General features: G+C 41.4%; 1 protein-coding gene across 1 annotated transcript in view; it reads right to left on the reverse strand.

Annotated features, from left to right (window-relative positions):
- Zdhhc9 (zinc finger DHHC-type palmitoyltransferase 9) overlaps positions 1 to 9596 on the reverse strand; it is a 40334-nt gene extending 30738 nt beyond the window's left edge. Inside the window, exon 1 of the mRNA XM_003462236.5 lies at positions 9361 to 9596. Within this exon, the coding sequence (XP_003462284.1) occupies positions 9361 to 9527 (167 nt within the window). The 5' untranslated portion in view covers positions 9528 to 9596. The remainder of the gene's footprint in view (positions 1 to 9360) is intronic.
- Positions 9597 to 19383: the final 9787 nt, after the last annotated feature.

The raw sequence follows: 19383 nt of genomic DNA on the forward strand, positions 1-19383 counted from the left end.
CAAGAAATCCATTGCACATCAAAGAGACTATAGTTAATAACAATGCACTATTTACTTGAAAATTGCTGGGAGTAGATTTTAAATGTTCTCACCATAAAAAGATAAATATGTGAGATAACACATACTAAATAGCACAATATATACATATATCAAAGTATCATTTTATCTATTATAATTTGTATTTGTCAATTTAAAAAAAAATTAACTACCTTCCCCGGGTTATTCCCATAATTGCAGTAAGCTGGACATCTATCTCTGACAGGAATAACATATGTGATGATTCGGTGGGAATTCCCAAAAGTCAGGGTACCCTCAAACATCAAGAATTTGTCTTAGAGAAAGACTAGATCTGTCATCCATGAAAATAACCTAATTGTTTTGAAACATCCTAGTACTTTCCATCTATATCACTCCTCAGAATAATAATATCCATACACTTCTGGAAACAGAACTCCCCTTTGTCTTCGAAGTACCAAAGAGGCCTTCCTTCTTCCAGGGGGTTAGAAGTCCTTGGAATTTTAAAAATGCAAACATGATCCTACTAACTCTGCACTTCTGCCACGTGAAAAAGAAATCATCATTTTAAGCTATTCCTCTATCAACTTTTTGACTGGCCTTAGGTTTCCATAGCTGGGCAAGAGGACAGACCTCTCATATATCCCTATGGGCCACATGATGCTGCTAATATCAGTAAGCAGCAATGCCAGGCTGGGCTTGTGCAACATGTCTCATACTCTTTCCCAGCATGCTAGCTCATTGGAGGGCTGATGACGATATAGATTTCAATTCACATGAAGGAAAAGCTGGAAAGAGACTCATAAATGGAACTGATGAGAGAACTGACCCCATGGCAGGACTATGCTTCACAGACTGGCAGTTTGAACTGGTGATCTATACAATCAATTCTCTGCTTCTAATTCTCCCTAATAGCTTTCTTGCTATTTTTTATGTTTTATTTGTCCTTTTATCAGTGTAATCAATGAGCCACAAATATTTATTAGTCTAACAGATGAAGAACAACACAAATAGGAGTTAATTTTGTTGGAGAAAACATAACTGTTACGGTGGATACATTGTGTCAACTTGAGCAGTTTGGAAGTTTAACCTAGAGACTCATCAGGGAGCCAGGGTTCTCATCCTCATCCTGTCCAAACCAGGGCAAAGAGATTTTGTGAGTGCTAAACCCACCCGGGTGGGGAGGGCTGGTATACAATATTAGCCATGAGAAGAGGCTTATTTTCTTCCTTTTGTTCTGGCTGCTGCCTTCTAGTGTTACCGCAGTGCCATGCCACCCAGCCTTGATTATGGACTGAAACCTCCACAAACAGTGAGCTAAATAAACTCTTCTTCATTTTGGTATTGGGAAAATTGTCTCAGCAATGAGCGAAAAGTAATCAAGACAATAACTAAAATGAAACAGCTAAAGAATAAGGTAAGACTGAAAACCAAATATCAGTCTTAACCAACAGTGACTCAGACTCTAAGTAGTGTAAGAGGTCAGAAAACAATTTACTTGGGGAGCTGGTGGCTGCCCACAACTACTCCAAAAGCAGTTGTTAAAGATGGCTTTAAAGAATAGATGTGTTTGAAACAGCAAAAAGGGTCCAAGGATCAGAGCCCATTGTCCCCTTTGGTCTGATATGTTAGGAACAAGCCTTTGCTATATGTACCCTCTCATATGGATGGCTACTTTCTAACTACCTGCCTGCTATATATGGAACATTTGTGTCCCACAACAAAATTATGTTAAACTCTCAATTTCCAGCTGGGCATGGTGGCTTATGCCTGTAATCTCAGCACTTAGCAGGCGGAGGCAGGAAAATCCATGAGTTTAAGGCCAGCCTGGGCTACAAAGTGAGTTCAAGGCCAGCATGAACTACATAGTGAGACTTTTATCTCAAGAAAGAAGAAAGAAAGAAAGAAAGAAAGAAAGAAAGAAAGATCTCAATTTCCAATGATAGTATTTAGATAGAGTGTTTGATAATTGTATCACCTAAGGCTCCACTACCATGAATGGGACTAATGCCCTTTATAATAGACCATGGATAGTCCCTTTGCCTTTTCTGTGATGTGAGAACACCTCAACAAGACATCCATCTATGAACCAGAAAGTGCTCCCTTACCAGACACTGAATCTGCCAGTGCTTTGATCTAGGACTCTGCAGCTTTCAGAAATATGACAGATTTCCACTATTTACAAAGCATACAGTCTACGATAGTTTGTGTAACAGCCCAAAACAAACTGACTCTACCTCAAAGCACAATAAACATGTAGAACCACCCATAAGAGAGTTTCAAGATTCTTTTGATGCTACAGAGACTTCTGGGAAGTAAAAGGTTTCCTTTAACACTAAAAACATAATTTAAAATCATCCAACAGATATGCTACTCTGTAAAGGATATAGGAAAATGTATAACCTTTTGTTCCAGTAACAATGTAGAATATTAACTGAACTGGGGCATTTTCGCTTCTCATGTGACAAGCCATTATTTAACAGAGGATGTTCAGTCTGTAACCAAACAAATCTACTCAGTAGTTGCCAAATTTCAATTATAATAACAAATTTCAATTGTAGTATACCCCTGCTTAAGAACTTAGAACAGTTCCCTGATGCCAACTATATTAAGCCCCAAACTCCACAAGCCAGTATTCCAAGATCTTCCATTAATTGGCCTTATCTAATCTAATCATCATTATAAGGCTCCTGTCTTCTCATTTCTCCATTCCAGAAACATCCCACTAATTACCTTGAATTAGCTAGCTTCTTGCTATTGCAAGATGCATATGGTGCCTCCTCTGTTCTTAAACACAATACCAGCTCTGGCATCTCTGAGGAGGAAGATTTAGATCTCTTCGCTCCCTAATAAACATCTCAACTGATGTCAGCATGCTGGGGGATATCTCTGTCCTTTATGCTTGCTTTTCCTAAAATAGAGCAACATTATACTCAATTATTAAGACTCATTCTCAAAAGATCAGCGATTGACAAAAGGTAGCAGAGGCTGAAAATACACACAGGAAATCTGAATGTCAAAACTATAAATTGTTAAAGAAGACAATTGGTTCAGGACACATAACCCAACCCTTCCTCAGGAACATGCTTTATCAGGAATTAAGTCTAGCTAAGTTCTGTAACATATTGATATCAAAGAGGGCACTATATCTTTCTAAAAGTATCATTCGGTTAGCCAACTCACAGATAGAATCCTAGGCTTGATAAACCACAAAACTGACCTCTGAGTAATTTTCCAGAGAATGCTGTTGTGGTTAAAGATCATGATAAAGTTATCTTTTTCTTGCCAATCTCACTTTCTAAGAATACTCATCAGAAACCTGGACCTTATCATTATAGGCACTAGTATTTTATTATATCAGAGTTTGTCTTTGGTCTACTCCATGCTGCATTTCCTCAAACCTGGTAACTCTGTATTATCTAATATGCTTTTCCAGTTGCATCTGTTTCAAAGGACAAGGTGCCCCTTTTCATCAGGATAATCCACAGAATAACAAGGTATGGATCACACATTGCTCAATTTTTCTCCAAGTTATTGGGGTCTAGAAGTGGCCACAGAAGTGATGATCCCTTGTTGATTCACAAAGTTCCTTATAAGTTCTCATTTAGAGATAGCCCACCTTGTTCTTGCTACCAGAATGCCTTGCCATAGTGTTGTCATTTTTATACAATGATGCCTTCATTTTCCAGGAACATATGCTTGGGAGAACTAAATAATCTATGTAATATATATATATTAGCTAGCAAAAACCCAGAATATGCTATCCTTCTAGAATTTGACATTATACACAGTTTTAGTAACTTGAATGTCTTCAGAATTCCACAGCCAAAAGGTAAAAACAAAATGAAAAGTAGTATCCTATTTGTCCAACTGAACTTGAAGTAAACTCACTTCTATGGGCCTTGTTTCCTCACCCATAGAGAAACAGTCTCCAAAGTCCTGTCCAATTCTAACATCCCATGAGTCCATGAGTCAGACTATTAAATGCTAAATGCTGAGGGAATAGGTGTGGTAGAGTACTTGCCTAGCATTCAAGAGACCATGCGTTCCACCCCACTCACTGCAAAACAAAAAAACTGTTTTTTTTTTTTTGGTATCAGGAATAAAACTCAAGACCTCATGCTTGCCAGGGAGGCACTATGCTACTGAGGTATATCTCCAGCCCCCCAAATTTTAAGTACACCTAGAACATATTCATTCAATATAATTAACCACATACTGTATGGAAAATTGGGAGGAGGGCACTACAGGGACAACACAGATATAGAAAATAATCCCCGCACCGGAAAGGGTTCCCTGTAGCTGTGAGGGACAAGTGAAGAGTAATCACTGTAAAATTCAGAAATGTAAGAAATGCGACATGTTTTGTTACAATGAGTGGAATGTACAATTAACACAACTTGAAAGAGAAATAGAATTTGAATGGACTAGAAGTGGGACAATTATCAAGCAGTGCTACAAAGCCTGTTTTTGGTTCTTCCAATTCAATGACTCCTCTGACAATATATTACATCAGAAGCACCTAAAGATGGCTATAGTGGCACATGCCTGTAATCCCAGCCCTCTAAGAGGTTAAGGCAGGAAGACACAAGTTCAAGTTCAACTCGGACAACTTAATGAGACCCTGACTCAAAATAAAATGTGAAAAAAGGGTAGCTCAGTGTGAAGGCCTAGGTTCAATCCCCAGTATTGTCAAAAACAAAAATAAAAAGTACCTACGAGGCCAAGCCTGAGATAAACTGGTGTGACAGCACCTTGACATGATTTCTTCCATATACAGTACAGTAAAAGCATAAACACTGACAATTAGCAACAAGCTGCTTGCATTTCAGCAGTCAAGTCACACCATTCTTACCACAAGAAAAGCCTGCTCAGAAGCCAATTCCAGAAGACAGTGCATTTGATCCTTTCCCTGAGCACCAAGCTTTACCAGGACTTTGATCAAATATCGCAACAGTCTTTCAGTAGCTAGACAGCTCACAGGTTGTCAGTATCATTCTACTGTAGTGCCATAACACTGTAGGCTAAACTGATGGCTACATGTTTACCACACAAGCTGGACAGAGTTTTAGCAGAAAAAAATTGAGAATGGTCCCTATACTCAAAGCTGACACTGGCATACACAATCACATTTCCTAAATACCCTACCCTCAGAATTAATTAGGAAATCCTTTTTCTTTAAGCATTATACAACTTTCACAATGCTTCTGAATTTAAATATATCCCCCATGAATATAATTACATCTAAATACAGTTATCTACTGGTAATCTATACTCTCCTTTTGTATGTATTTGAATCTTCCACACACAGAGTTATATGGAATTTCAGATTCTTAGAGTTGCAAATAGTTTAGTGATTGTATAGCTCAGTGACAGCAGCTCTGAAGAATGGCCACCCAGCTTCTTCCAAAACACTTGTAACAATTCACAGCTCACTAGTTTCTGGGTGAGCAACCTTTTTTGTTTTGTATTCAACCTACTGTCTATTCACTAAAAATTATAGAGCTAAAAAAATCAAAATTTACACAGGCAAAATCTCAAACTACAAGGTTTCTATTGGCACTAACACTGCAAGTTTTTCATTATGGGTACCCACATGCCTGCCTAGACTTCTCAAGCCATCTGGCTGACCCAGAGCTGTGTCACAGGTACTTGTAAATCAACTTACACTGGTTCCTAAGCACCTGCTTCAAGCAGGACCCTGTCACTGAAACACAGATCTATATGTGTCTCAAGATTTGGACTACCTAAGCCAAGAATGATGGCACACGTCTATAATCCCAGCACTTAGAAGGCTAAGACATACAACTGTTGCAAGTTCTAGGACAGCTTGGGCTACAGTAAGTTCAAGTTCAGCCTGGACAACATAGTGAGACCCTGTCTCACAACACCAAAAAACAAGAGCCAGCTGGGGTGGCACATGCCTATAATCCCAGCACTCAGGGGACTGAGGCAACAACATCACTATGAGTTCAAGGCCAGCCTGGGCTATATAGGTGAGTTCAAAGCCAGCCTGAACTGCAAAGTAAGACTGTCTCAAAAAGAAAAAAAGAGTTGCACTATCTTCCCACAAGGCAAAATGGCAGCAGCCAGAAGATTGCAAGTCTATGTTCCTAGAAAATTTTACCCTACTTGCTTGAAGGCAGGAGGCTAGATCAGCTAATTTACTGATGTCTCATTAGGTTCTAATATTAAGAATGGAGCCCATATTCAGCCCCTCAAGCCCTACCCTCCACTATCTGGCTGAAAGTAAATTATAGACTCAAAAAAAGACCCATCAGAATGATATTTAATTCCTCAGAGGCATGTTGGTATGCTTTATACAGCCTGTCATTGGCTAGGCACAAGGCAGCCACCAGCTAGAATACCCATCTGGCTATATAGGACTGATATACAGAGAAAGAGAAAGACAGACAGATTCTACCACTGTCAGTAAAAAGGGTTTATCAGCAGAGTTCTCCCCTTTTTGGTAAGTTTTATATTTTCCCATTCCATTCCTCAACCAATCTATTTGCCTCCTTCTCTTCTTTCTTTCTCAGCCATACCTTCAAAATATTTACCCATTCACACAAATAGCTGTAACTAAAGGCAGTTTCACAAACAATCTCACCTTTTGTAGCTACAGGCAAAACACAAGGAATCAGTTAGAACAGGGAGTTGTCTCAGAAAATACTCAACCTGACTCTATCAAATAATAACCTGACTAATTATAAGTTTCATCCCATGGGCAGCTTTCTTCAGAGGCCTTCAGGGGCCTAAGTGGAACAGATCCAAGGCAGAGTCTCTCACTGACTCCCAGAAACAAAAAAAAGGCCAAATAACAATTACTCCAAATTACAAGTTGTCCTGACCAGTCAAACCAGAGGTTTCCCGGGCCAAAAGCTACCAACTCATTGACAACCTGAAACCAAATTCCATCTCTATCATGAATGATCTCTCACTGACTCCCAGATACAAAAAAAAAGGCCAAATAACAATTACTCCAAATTACAAGTTGTGCTGGCCAGTCAACCAGAGGTTTTCTGGGCCAAAAGCTACCAACTCATTGATAATCTGGAACCAAATTCCATTTCTATCATGAGTGATCTCTCACTGACTCCCAGATACAAAAAAAGGCCAAATAACAATTACTCCAAATTACAGGTTGTCCTGGCCAGTCAAGCCAGAGGTTTCCTGGGCCAAAGGCTACCAACTCATTGACAACCTGGAACCAAATTCCATCTGTATCATGAATGATCCCAATCATAAAAATTTAACTACAGAGGTAGGGGGAATAAAAAAAAGTGAAAAAGAATAATAGTAGAGGGCTAGGGATATGGCTCGGTGGTAAAGCTCTTGCCTTGCATGCACAAAACCCTGAGTTCAAGCCCTAGCATGAGAAAGAAGAGAGGGAGGAGAGAGAAGAGGAAAGAGAGAAGAGAGGAGAGAGAAGAGGGAGAAAAGAGGGGAGAGAGAGGAGTAGAGTTCAGCTTTGTCTTTCTAATAAGACAGGAATAAAGCAAAGGAAATCTGAGGAGAAAAATTCGGGGAAAAGGGTGAGGAAAAGGGAAACAAATTGTTTTACATGACACTATGCCTGCCTGACTGCACATACTCATATATACCACACACAATTATTTGGTGCATGCACACGAGTGCACACACACTCAGCCATGAGACTCATATAGAAAAGCAGCTAACAAGCTTTCAGCAATCTGCTCAACTTCACCAAATACTTCACAAAGTCAGCAATAATAGCAGCAATGGCAAAAAGGCCTTTAACAAAGAGCTCCTCTGACCTTACTTAGCCAGCCCTGTTATAAACCCCTCTTTCCCCTGCTGTTACTCAAGCCAGCTAAAACCATCAAAAAGTCTGGCAAAGCAGCCTGAAAATCACTCTGGATGCTCTGGGAAAGCCTGCAGCCCTCAAAATACAAAAAAATGGGCCCCAAGGGACTGGAGTCCATTTTAATTACCCATAAAGTAAGGCCAAAGATCCCCTCCTACCTCCTCTGGCCATGCCCCAGCATGAAAGCTCCATTTCCAGGTCACCAATGTACCTGAACCATGACAGGATCATATCAGGCGTGGCTTCCACCTCTTACAGGAAGGCATGCTTATAGTAATCCCAAAACAATTAGCACTGTTCTCATCCCTAGAGTGTAGAGCATTCTCAGCATACCCCGTCATCATGCCACACTGCCCTAGAATCCAACTGGCCACCTCCCTAGAGCAATGACCTACACAAACTTCAAACAGTGGCTCCAGTACTAGCTATTATGTCACACACACACAAAAAACATAACTTCAAGGATGACATTAGGCATACACAGAATGGAGAGCTGTTTATACTGAATGACTTCGAGGGAAAGATCAACTCACTGTTAAAAAGCACCTATGTGCTGTGCTCCCAGCTCCTTTATGGTACAGCTGAGGCTAGAATGAATCTTCAGATTCCCAATTTACTTGGTTTTTCAACTTAATAGCCAGCTAGCAGCTTAAGAATACAGGACCCAGAATAACAGAGTATTGTTTGTTAAGTGGTACCCTGAGACTTGGGAGGAGTAGAGAGGAGGCAGTTTGTGACTAAGCTCCTGTCATTGGAAGGGGGAGGTGAGTAATTACAACAAACTCCCTTATTTTCCAAGTTTGTCAGGGGTAATCCCAAATCAGTACTATAAAATTAGTATCAAAACCTTGGTCTTTGTAGTTATCTCACACTTTGCTATAACCACATAACAATGAGCTCAGTTGATATTATCTATAGACATTCATTGTTCAAGAGGACAGTAAACGTCATCCAAAGACTGGCCACAAATTCCTCAAGAAAGAAGGTTCTTTTCCCTGACCCAAAGTAACCATAATCAGACAACTCTACTCATAATTGATAGGTCCTGCTAGCCTGGGGTTTAGCTACATCCTCCCAACTTGGTACCAGACCAGAGAAACAACTTATCTCTCCAAGTGTACCTTCTACGTTCTTCTCATTCCGGAGATAAACCTCCCGCTCCTTCTTTGTGTGTGTGCTGAGCCCTTTCTAATCCCAAGACTCCACAACCACCCAAACCTCCACCTCCAGCCCCCAGTAAATCTTTCTGTCTCCAGTTTTATACAGGCAGATGCGCCTTCAAATCAGCAGCTAATGTGTCATTCTGCCCACCTCCCAAACTCCTCCCCCAGGCAAAACTGATAAAAATAGTCCCACTTCTTTGTTCTCATTTGAGAGCCTCTGTATCCCCTGCCCCATGAAGCTCTCCCATGCCCACATTAAAGCCCTCCTCCTTTGTCTCCTTATCTCTCTCATTTTCTCTGCATCGGCTTCAAATTGAATGCCAAAAATACTTAATCAATAATCAGAAAACTTACTCAAAGGCAAAGAAGAGTGTACACGTCCCCAGGATGAGGAAGAGGGTCAAGTAGAAGATGCCCTTTTGCCGGGCCATCATGACACGGCCATCGCAGCAGAAAGTGTTCCTTCCTGGGAGTTTCTCCCATTTCCGTGTTACCTTCTTTCTCACCACCATCACAGACATGATTGGAATTCCTAGTCCAAAATGGGCTTTGTGATTACAAGAGAGAAGAAACAGTGGCTGAGACCAGCTTCAAAATCACGTTGCCTACTGCTGCCGCTGCTGGGTCAAACATCATCAAAAGTCCAATTTCTAGTCCTAAGAGAAAGCACAAAAGAGGGAAAAATGAGACAAGATGCAGTTCAAACCTCCTTTGCTAGAACCATAAAGATGAACGCTGCTTGAAGGAGTAGAGATGGAGAAGCGGGAAAAGTTTATTTCCAATCTGTTTGTCCTCTAAAAGAAGAAACCATTAAAGGTTCTCCAAAAAAGGAGGCTAGTACTTCTTAAATTCTATGCTTCCAAACTAATACCGATGATTTGAGTCTTGGACCCTTGAAACTAGAATAGATTTTACAGTGATTATCCTAATTACTTTATTTGTAAATGAGTAAACTGAGAATCAGAGAAAATAATTTCTCCAGGGTCATGGAGAAGCAAAGCTGACACAAGAAAACACACCTGCTGCCTTCCAGTCAGGGTATTTTCCACTATAGCAAAACATTCTTTAATCTTCATTAAAAAGGCTCTAAAAATAATAGGGAAGTCTCTGTTCTTAAGGAGCTGTTCCTTGCCCTCCTCCACTTCTTCACCTTCAATTAGCCACTCAAATATGAATCACACCAAGGAACGAGTCACTCTCTGGCAGGATTAGGAGGTCTGGCACTCTATATGTACCCGTATCATATTTACACACAACGCATTTCCCCTAATCCAACTGTCTATAACTTCCTGAGTCTAGGAAATGAAACAATCTTTGTTGGTTTAGCCTAACATTTGTGGGAATCTTAATAAAACCACATGGGGACCTGTAGGTGAAAGGCTCACTTAAGCAGGAGACATTCTGGAATGGCTGGTGACAGGTAATGGATGGGTAGGGGGTGGGGAGCAGCAGCTAAGATAAGTCACAAGGGTGCTTTCTGGGACATTTTATAAGTACCACCTCTACTGGGCATCCTGAATTCCCAGGCCTATCCTTTCTCAGCCGCTGCCTTCTTTCTCCTCTCAGGTGTGGGGCTGTGGCCTCTATTTACAGACACCACAAGCCCCAGGGCGGAAGCTAGCAGCCTGGCTGACTGCGAGAGAAACACCCAAGTGGAGATCATTCCCCTGGGAGGAAAGAGCAAAGGTCCAAAGGACGACTTCGAGCAGAGAAAAGAGAAGGTAGAAAGATTGGGGAAAGGGAAAGAGAAACAGAGGTGCAGAGAACACTGCCTTTGTGTAAAACTAACCTGAAAACCAATCTCCTTCTCAAAACCCAGCTCAGCGGGAGAAGACTGACCAGGAAGGGGAACCCGGCCTGGGAAAACAAAGATCACAATCTGTCCAGCTGCGGCGACCGGCCCCCTGACCAGGTACCCGCGGCCTGAGCCCCGCGCTGGGCCGCGGCCGCGGCCTCTGGAGACCGCCCAGCCTTCGCCACGCCGCGGACCACCGCCCCAGGCAGATCGGGACGCGCGCCACATCCACACGCACACGCACCCACACGCTCGTACACGCTCACACACGCCCCGCCACGTGTAGTCACCCCGGGCCTTGGGGCTCGGCAGCTGGCGAGTTGAGAAGGGCGGTGCCAACGTCCCCGAGTACCCGCGCGGCTGAGGGGAGGCAGCCCACCACGCAGCCGAGCCCGAGACCCCCACCCCCACCCCTTGTTACCTGAACGTGGGAGACCTAACTCGGCCCGCTACGGAGGGAAGGAAGTGGACCGTCCCAGAGGACAGCGTCGGCCACCAAAGGAGGCAGCGAGTTCTTCCCAGCCGGGAAGCTGCCTCCTCCTGACAAGGAGCCCCAGTAGTCCGGGCCCTAAACCAGCTGTGGCAAACGCCCACCGCTGGCCGAATGGAACGCTCTTCACGTCATCAGGTCGCTCCAGTAGTTGCTCGCCCCCTATTGGCTAAACAGCCTCAGCGCCTCCACCCCTACCGCCCATACCTTGAGCTGTGATTGGTTACTCTGAACGCCACTCGACGATACCTCCGCCTACACCCCCACCCATCTCCCTGTTACTTGCCCACCTGCCAAGCTGCTGCCTTCCTCTCTTTGGAACTGAGCACTAGTATGTGAAGTGATGCCTTTTATTAATATACTTAGGCGAAGACAGGGGCGAAAGGCAATACCTATGGGACAGAGAGGGACAGGAATCAGCCTCTCCCCGCCCCTGCCACATACTGTACACACATGGTGAGATGCTGAAGCTGCACATACATCCGGATGCTTATCCAGAACTAGGTCCGCCCTCGGCCTCTCCAATCCGAGTTACATTAAAATCAACCATAACTCGGGTTTTTATTGGCATAAGTACAAGTCCTATGCCTCTGAAGTTCCATTCAGTAATAAGAGACCTCAATTCTATTCCAGTCACCCTAGCCTACATGTTTAAGGCTTTAAGAATAAAACAAACATAGTAAAGGAAATTTAAAAGGATAACTGTTCCCAACAACATAGTGTTATTTTGTGGTATCAAAAACAACACATCAACATTAAGGGAGTCAGAGAAACTCCGTAAATTCTTCCAGATAGACAATGAAATAAAGATTGCCAAAAAGATTGTAAATTTCTACTAGATTTGGAAAGCTTATAGTAATTAAAGGCAGATTCAAGGCAGAATTTCTGCCCACCAACCAGACTGATTTTTTGATTCTGCCACCCTTCTTTGGAGTTACTGCCTTGAGGCGTTGCTACCAACTCTCGTGAGTCACATCATTTTGGAGTCTGAAGTTGGAGTGTAGAACACACTTAAGAACCATGGTATATATCACAGGGTGAAGGCACTAAGTCTGCTTCCACCAGGATGACTCTTGCCCTCCAAATGTAAAAGGAAATACAAAAAAGATTGAAAGTGAACTCTGGGCACTGTTGGGAGAGAATGCCTACATTACCAGCCTAGGTTTTCCTGAGCTTGACAAACGCTTCTTTAAGGTGAAGGTATTTGGGAATAGTACAGAAGAGACTGCCAAAGTCTTTTTGAGGCTATCTTTTGTTAGTTTTAGTGAAGGATCACACAGGATGTAATGGTTGATACACTGTGTTAACTTGAGAAGTTTAGAAGTAAACTTCTAAACTAAGCTACTCAGCAAGGGACTAGGGTCCTCACTTTGTAAACATCCTTTCATCCTGTGCAAGAGGAAGGCAGGGAGATGGTGTGAATTGTACATCTGCCCTGGAGGAGGGGGTAGCTCACTTATAATATAAGGGAGGAAAAGAGGCTTGCTCTACCGACTTTTGCTCTGGCTGTTTGTGCTGCCCTCTGCTGCTTTGAAGGGTTGCCCTTGCCATGGCACCCTGCCTTGGAGCCATAAACTGAAATGTCTACATACTGTAAGCTAAATAAACCTTTCCTTCCTTAATTTTAGGTGTTGGATATTTTGTCTCAGCAATGAGAAAAAGGTAACCAAGACACATGTTCAAGAACTATTTTTCCTCTGCAGTATTTGGGTCCTACAAAATACATAACCAAAAAGCCGCAGAACAGTAACTATTTGACAGTGTCATGGCACCTTTCAAGCAAAAATTTGAAAGAATTTAAAACTCACTGGATAATTCTTTTACAAGAGAGATGTGTTAGAATTGATTTGTAGAGAATAGTATGTCTTTATAAAGCTTCTAATGTTCCTGAGCACTCATGCTGATTATAATCATTGGTGTATTCCTTATGAAGTGTGTGATTGGTTTTATTGCCTCCAATTCCATCCCCATTGAATTCTGGAGGGCGCTGGTATTTGCACACTTGTATGTAAGAGAAGAACTTCCCTTAGCCCCATCAACTCTCTGGATTCCCAAGCCTGTGTATATCAGATGGCCTTAGAAAGAGCATGGTCAGGCCAGCTGCCATCCTTCTGATAGAGGAGTCATCAAAAATAAGCCTCCACAGCACCCAAACATACTTTGTCCATAGCTCAGGTGCAGGTAGAGCCTGGGAAGTCCTGTGGTTGATGTATCACAGCAATGCATTGCTGAGCATTGCCGCTCCCTGCTCTGGAACACATTCTCTTTGGGATTAACACATTCTCTTTGGGACTGTGTAAGTTGGGCTTATTTTATTCCAATTTAGTATCAATTGTGCTCACTAAAAAAAGAAAATTGAGGAAATTTTATATGGACAAACATTCCATAGCACTTCCTTAGGTATAATTACATCATTTTTGTAGCCTCTTCAAGTCTTAATAGACACATAACTGTATTGTAACTATAAACCTGAGATTTTTCTCTTTTCTTTGTTTAGGCAGATCCTTGCTATGTAATACAGGCTTGCCTTAAACTCTTTTATGTAACCCAGGCTGGTCTCAAACTCATGTCTCAAACTCAGTTCTTCTGCCTCATCCTCCCAAGTGCAGGAACCACAGGTGTGCACCACAGCCAGCTCCTTTCTGTTTTCAACAAACTTCCCACTGTATATACCCAAATCAACGTGTGTGTGAGTGTGTGTGTGTGTGTGTGTGTGTGTGTTTGTGTCTGTGTGTCCATCTGTTTTGTTTTGTTTGTTGTTCTGAGAATCGAACCCAGGGCCTTCATACTGAGCTCATTTCCAACTTTTTAAAAAATTTTTTATGTTGACTCAGGGTCTCACTAACTCACTAAGTTACTCAGGCTGGGCTGGACCTTGTGATCCTCCTGTCTCAGCCTCCAAGATTTCTGAGATTATAGGCATGTCCCAACATACCCAACAGCGATAGTTTTTTTTTTTTTTTTTGAAGGGTAGTTGTCGTCATGTGAGAAACACTAGAAAGACCTCTAGAATCAAGGTATAGCCTTTCTTATGAAAATAAGATAGCTCCTGGGGTAGTGGAATACATTCTGATGTGCTTGTTTAAAATCTGTCGCCAAATTTATGGTGTGTGTGTGTATGTGCGTGTGTGCGTATGTGTGTGTGTGTGGTGTTTAGGTACAAGATGGTATTAAAGGGCCCCATATCAGCAGTGCCACCACAGGTTTGGAACTTGCCTATTAGTGTTGCCTCAGAGACTGTGCAGCGCCACAGCCAACAATAGACACAAAATCAGTTCTCATGTGTTTGAGCTGATGATAGCTACTACTCTTGTCTCTCTTTATCTCAATTCTTCCATATACTGTGTTCCCCTTCCCACCCCACCTGCTTGACGCACCTCCTTTCCCTACTTTTCAACTGTAAATAAAGTATATATCTGTAGAATTAATTGATGAGTAACAGAACTTAGAACCACAGAATGCCAGACCACACGTGGCCAGCTAGCATTCTTAAGCAACAACTGTTTCTCTGAGGCCAGGGATGCTATTTCTGACATAGATAAGGTGGTATGTAATAAAGAAAGACCAAAAATCCTACACCAGACAGACCGAGGTTTGAATCCTGGCTCTGCTACTCATCTAATCTTTTGGAAACATTTTATTCTTTCTTTTTTTAAAGAGTCCCCCCCCACCTCTAGTTTTATTTGTCTTTTTGAGACAAGGTTTCACTATGCAGGTCAGGATGGCCTTGAACTTCTTCAGTTTTTTTGTTTGTTTGTTTGTTTTGTTTTTTGTACCTGGAATGGAACTCAGGACCTTGCACTTACCAGGCAGGCCCTGTGTTGATGAACTATATCCCTGGCCCCAGTTTACTCTTTCTAAGCCTATTTTCTTATTTTTAAAATACAGACAGCCCTCAATAGTGACTAATTTTGGATTAAAAGTACTCAAGGAAAACTTGCACCTGTGCTGGACATATATAGACTATTTCTTCTTACCATCACTCTCCAAACAATATAACATAACAACTATTTATGTTGTATTTGTAATTGTAAATCATCTAGAGATGATTTAAAGTATATGGAAAGATTACGTAGGTAACATGAAAATGCTTTGTCACTGTATTTATGTCACTGTATATAAATGACTTGAACATTCCACGATCTGTTGTATCCAAGGGAGTCCTGGGTCCAATCTCCTGCATATATTGAGGGACAATTATATCTACTTCATATAGTTATAAAAGAGGTTAGACATAATATGTATTAAATGTATGTTAAGTAAGAAGAACACAATCAATGCCAAATCTTACAATAGCAACATCCTCCTTCAGACCACTCTAGAACACAGAATGGACTAAAGAGGTAGAATAAGACCCATTCTGTACTTTGTAGAGCCCACACCATGCATGTGTCACTGCGTTTTTGTGGCATCTAAATTCACCCCTGAATTTAACCCTTACTTGACTGACTCCTTGGTTTCCCCATCCCTTACTTCATCCCCTGACTGGGGAAATCTCAAGCAGTAATCTTGTTCTAAGTAAAAGTTCTTTCGCACTAAGTGAACCTTCAACATTTCTGTCACATTGTTTCAACGTGTGAGAGATAAGTAGAACTGCTTTTATTAAGCACCTTCTGTGTTCATAGCACAATGTTAGGATTGTTGGCGCTCTCTCTGGACTAAGCAGCACATTGGGAACATCCTAGGGTGAAATTTCAGCATATGAAAACTCAATAAACTTCCTGGAGTGGTAGGGAAAGTATTCATCACAATAAAATTGCCCCTCTGCTTCAGGTTTCATAACACAGACCCCCACTTCTGCCTCTAATGCCTGGCTGCTCCTACTGCTTCTGGGTTTGATTTCATCTCTGGACTGTGAATTTCTGACTTTATAAGGAATGGTTTTGGGTGTTATTCTTGAACTTTCAATACTAGCCCTAACACCATTCTCTCATTAAACAAGAATAATACTAATAGCTGACACCATTTTTTGAGGACATCCTCTGAGCCAAGAACTGTGCTAGATGCTTTTTACAGGTAGGGTTCCCAGATTATAGTCTAAACTTGATGTCCAAGTGAGACCATCTGATACTGACTTGGCACATCCGTAGTCTGTGACTCACCCCAGGCCTCTCATTCCAGAAGCTGAACTCAAAACATCCTGTAGCCCAAAAATACAAACAGGTTTATCTGTCAATTATCAAGTATGTATTCAGCACCCATGGTTTGTTCCGCATTTACTAGGTACTATAGGAAATACCAAAGAAGTATATGACTTGATCTCAGTCTCCAAAGAATTTTAAATAGTCTAAGGGAGAAAAGAGTAGCACCTTTGCAGTCATTAAAGATAAATACAAAACAGTGTGGAGCCAAATTCTCAACTCCACATAGCAAAGTCTCCAACCCCTTAAGGAGAGCTTACCTCAAAAAGTTACATCCTCTTAGCCTACAGATGTATTTAGCTTTCCCACTATGCATGAGGCCCTGGGTTTGATCCTCAGCATTGCAAATAAAAAAAAATACTTCTACCCTCCCAAGTACTGTTGGTAGAAGAATGCATTTGTTTTTTTAAAAATCTATTAGCAGGTCCATTTGGCTATATCCCTAAATATTTTTATATTACATAACCATTGACCCAACAATCTTTTATCTAGAAATACACAAATGTTCAAATACATATGCTTAAAGATGGTCACTATTTCATTGTCTGCAAGTCCAAAAAATCAAAAAACAGTAAGTCCATTAACTATTGCACATCCATATTGTGGAATACTGTGTAGCTATTAAAAATAATGAGATTATCCAGCTATTCGAATGCTGAGGCAAGAGGATCACAAGTTCAAAGTCAGCCTGCACAATTTAGCAAGATGTTAACTTAAAAATAATGATGGCAGTGTACACCAGTAATTCTAGCACTCCAGGAGGCTGAATCAGGAGGATCACAAGTTCAAACCTAGCCTGGACAACTTAGCAATTTAGCAGACCATCTCAAAAGAAAAATAAAAATGAGTCAGGGTACAGTTCAGTGCAATCTATGTTAATCTGCATAGCTACAAAATAATATTGATGATTCTAGTAATGTGATAACATACATATAGAAAAGAGTAGACCATCACTTTTTTTTTTTAACAGGGAATTGAACTCAGGACCTTGTGCTTGCCAGGCAGGTGCTGTATTACTGAGCTATATCCCCAGCCCCATCACTTTTTTATATGTTTATATATTCCAATAAGTTTTTACATTAGAATGGATCCTGGGGAGATGAAGAAACAGTAAACAGCAAAGTAAAAATTCTCTCTGAAAAAAAAATCCCAGGTGCTGGAATATAGCATTCTGGAGAAGACCAGAAAGAAAGAAATTGATCCTCTCAACCCAGGAAGAAACTAAAGTGAAGAAAAAAAGAAAAGAAAAGAAAAAGTTAAACAGAAGGCAGTAGCCAGATGTGCTTTCACTGGAGCAGGTCCCACTGTGTGTGAAGTGCCACTGGAATCCCGAGACTCATGGTTACACTGAAGGCCTTGGTGGGAAGACACAATCACAAAGGGGAGCAGTAGACTGGATAACTGCACTGGCTCACAGTGAGTGTGGGGGACTCAGTCTTCCTGAGGGAAGATGGCGATTGGCTGGGTGCCATTTTGGAGTTGGGTAGGATAAACCCAGAACCAAAACTGCAGCTGGCTTCATTCAGCCACTCCTAATGCAGAACAGATTGGTGAAAATTTCTTGGACTGAATCCCACCCTTGTGCATGATCCAATATCCAAGGCTGAGGTTTCCCCGAAGCTATCCCTAAACAACCACACCAACACTGCACACACTAACGTGGCGAAAACTCCCTGTGGTTAACCAGCTCAGAAGGGAGGGGCCAGCCTGCCCTTCCCCTGATTATACTCCAGTAGTCACTAGCAGATTGGGGAAAGCAGCAATCCCTAGCCAGCACACTTCAGAGTAATTATAACTAACACAGGCAGTGCTGGCAACCCCACTACCCACATTTTGGGAAGAAGCCAGGAGCATGACAAGACAAAAAAACAAAAGGCAGTCTCCAGCCTCCAACTCAAGCAGTGCTGGCCCAGAAGAGGTAAACACAAAAGAGATCAGGAGTCACACACCTGCAGTTTCTGAAGCCAGAGCACCTGACATAAGAAACAGCTTCATGAAACATAAAAGAATTTAAAACAGAAATATTAATACAAATAAAGGAAGATATAAGAAAAATAACAAGAAATGCTAAGGATCTCTCAAGAAGACACAGATGGAAGAATAGAGGAGCATAGAAAAAGGAGGGAAACCTTCAATGAAGAATATACAAAAATTTAGAACACATGAAACAGATTCAAAGAGATTACCAGGAAATTAAAAACTCCATTGAAAGCTGGAAAAACTGCTTGACAGAAACTAAAGATAGACTATCAAACCTTGAAGACAGGTTTGCAACTTGTGATTGTGAAAGAAAAGATCTCTTAAAAATAACAAGGAACCAGGAAGTAACAATACAAAGGCTAGAAGATGACAAGAGGATCTATAACTTAAGAATAAAAATGTGAGTGAAGAAGCAGGGGTAAACACAAATGAAATGCAAAGGCTATTTACAAAACTAATTAAAGAAAACTTCCCAAGCATAGGAAAAGAAAATGATATTCAGATATATGAGGCATACAGAACTTCAGCCAGCTATAAACAAAACAGATCTATACCCAGACATATAATAATCAAGATCCCAGAAATTCAACACAAAAACAGAATATTAAAACCTGCCAGAGAAAACAAAAAAAATCACCTATAAAGGAAAACACATCAGAATCATGACAGACTTCTCAACACAAACCAAGGATCAAATCAAAGAAGAGCTGGGAGTGAAGTATTCCAAGCCCTGAAAGAAAATAACCTCCAACCCAGATTGATGTCTCCTGCAAAATTATCTCTCAAAATTAATGGAGAAACAAGATGCTTCCATGACAAAGAGGAACAGTAGGAGTTTGTGACCACCAATCCAACCCTACAAAAAAATTCTGAAGGGCATTCTAGACAGAGGAAAAAAAAGACCATGGTTTCAGGAATAGTGGCAGAGGGGGCTCACTGACTGGGGAAGACAGTGGAGTAAAGGGGAAAAG

This window comes from Cavia porcellus, unplaced genomic scaffold (assembly GCF_034190915.1).
Source record: "Cavia porcellus strain 051 isolate PalLab524CR breed Dunkin Hartley unplaced genomic scaffold, mCavPor4.1 scaffold_3, whole genome shotgun sequence".
Lineage (NCBI taxonomy): Eukaryota > Metazoa > Chordata > Mammalia > Rodentia > Caviidae > Cavia > Cavia porcellus.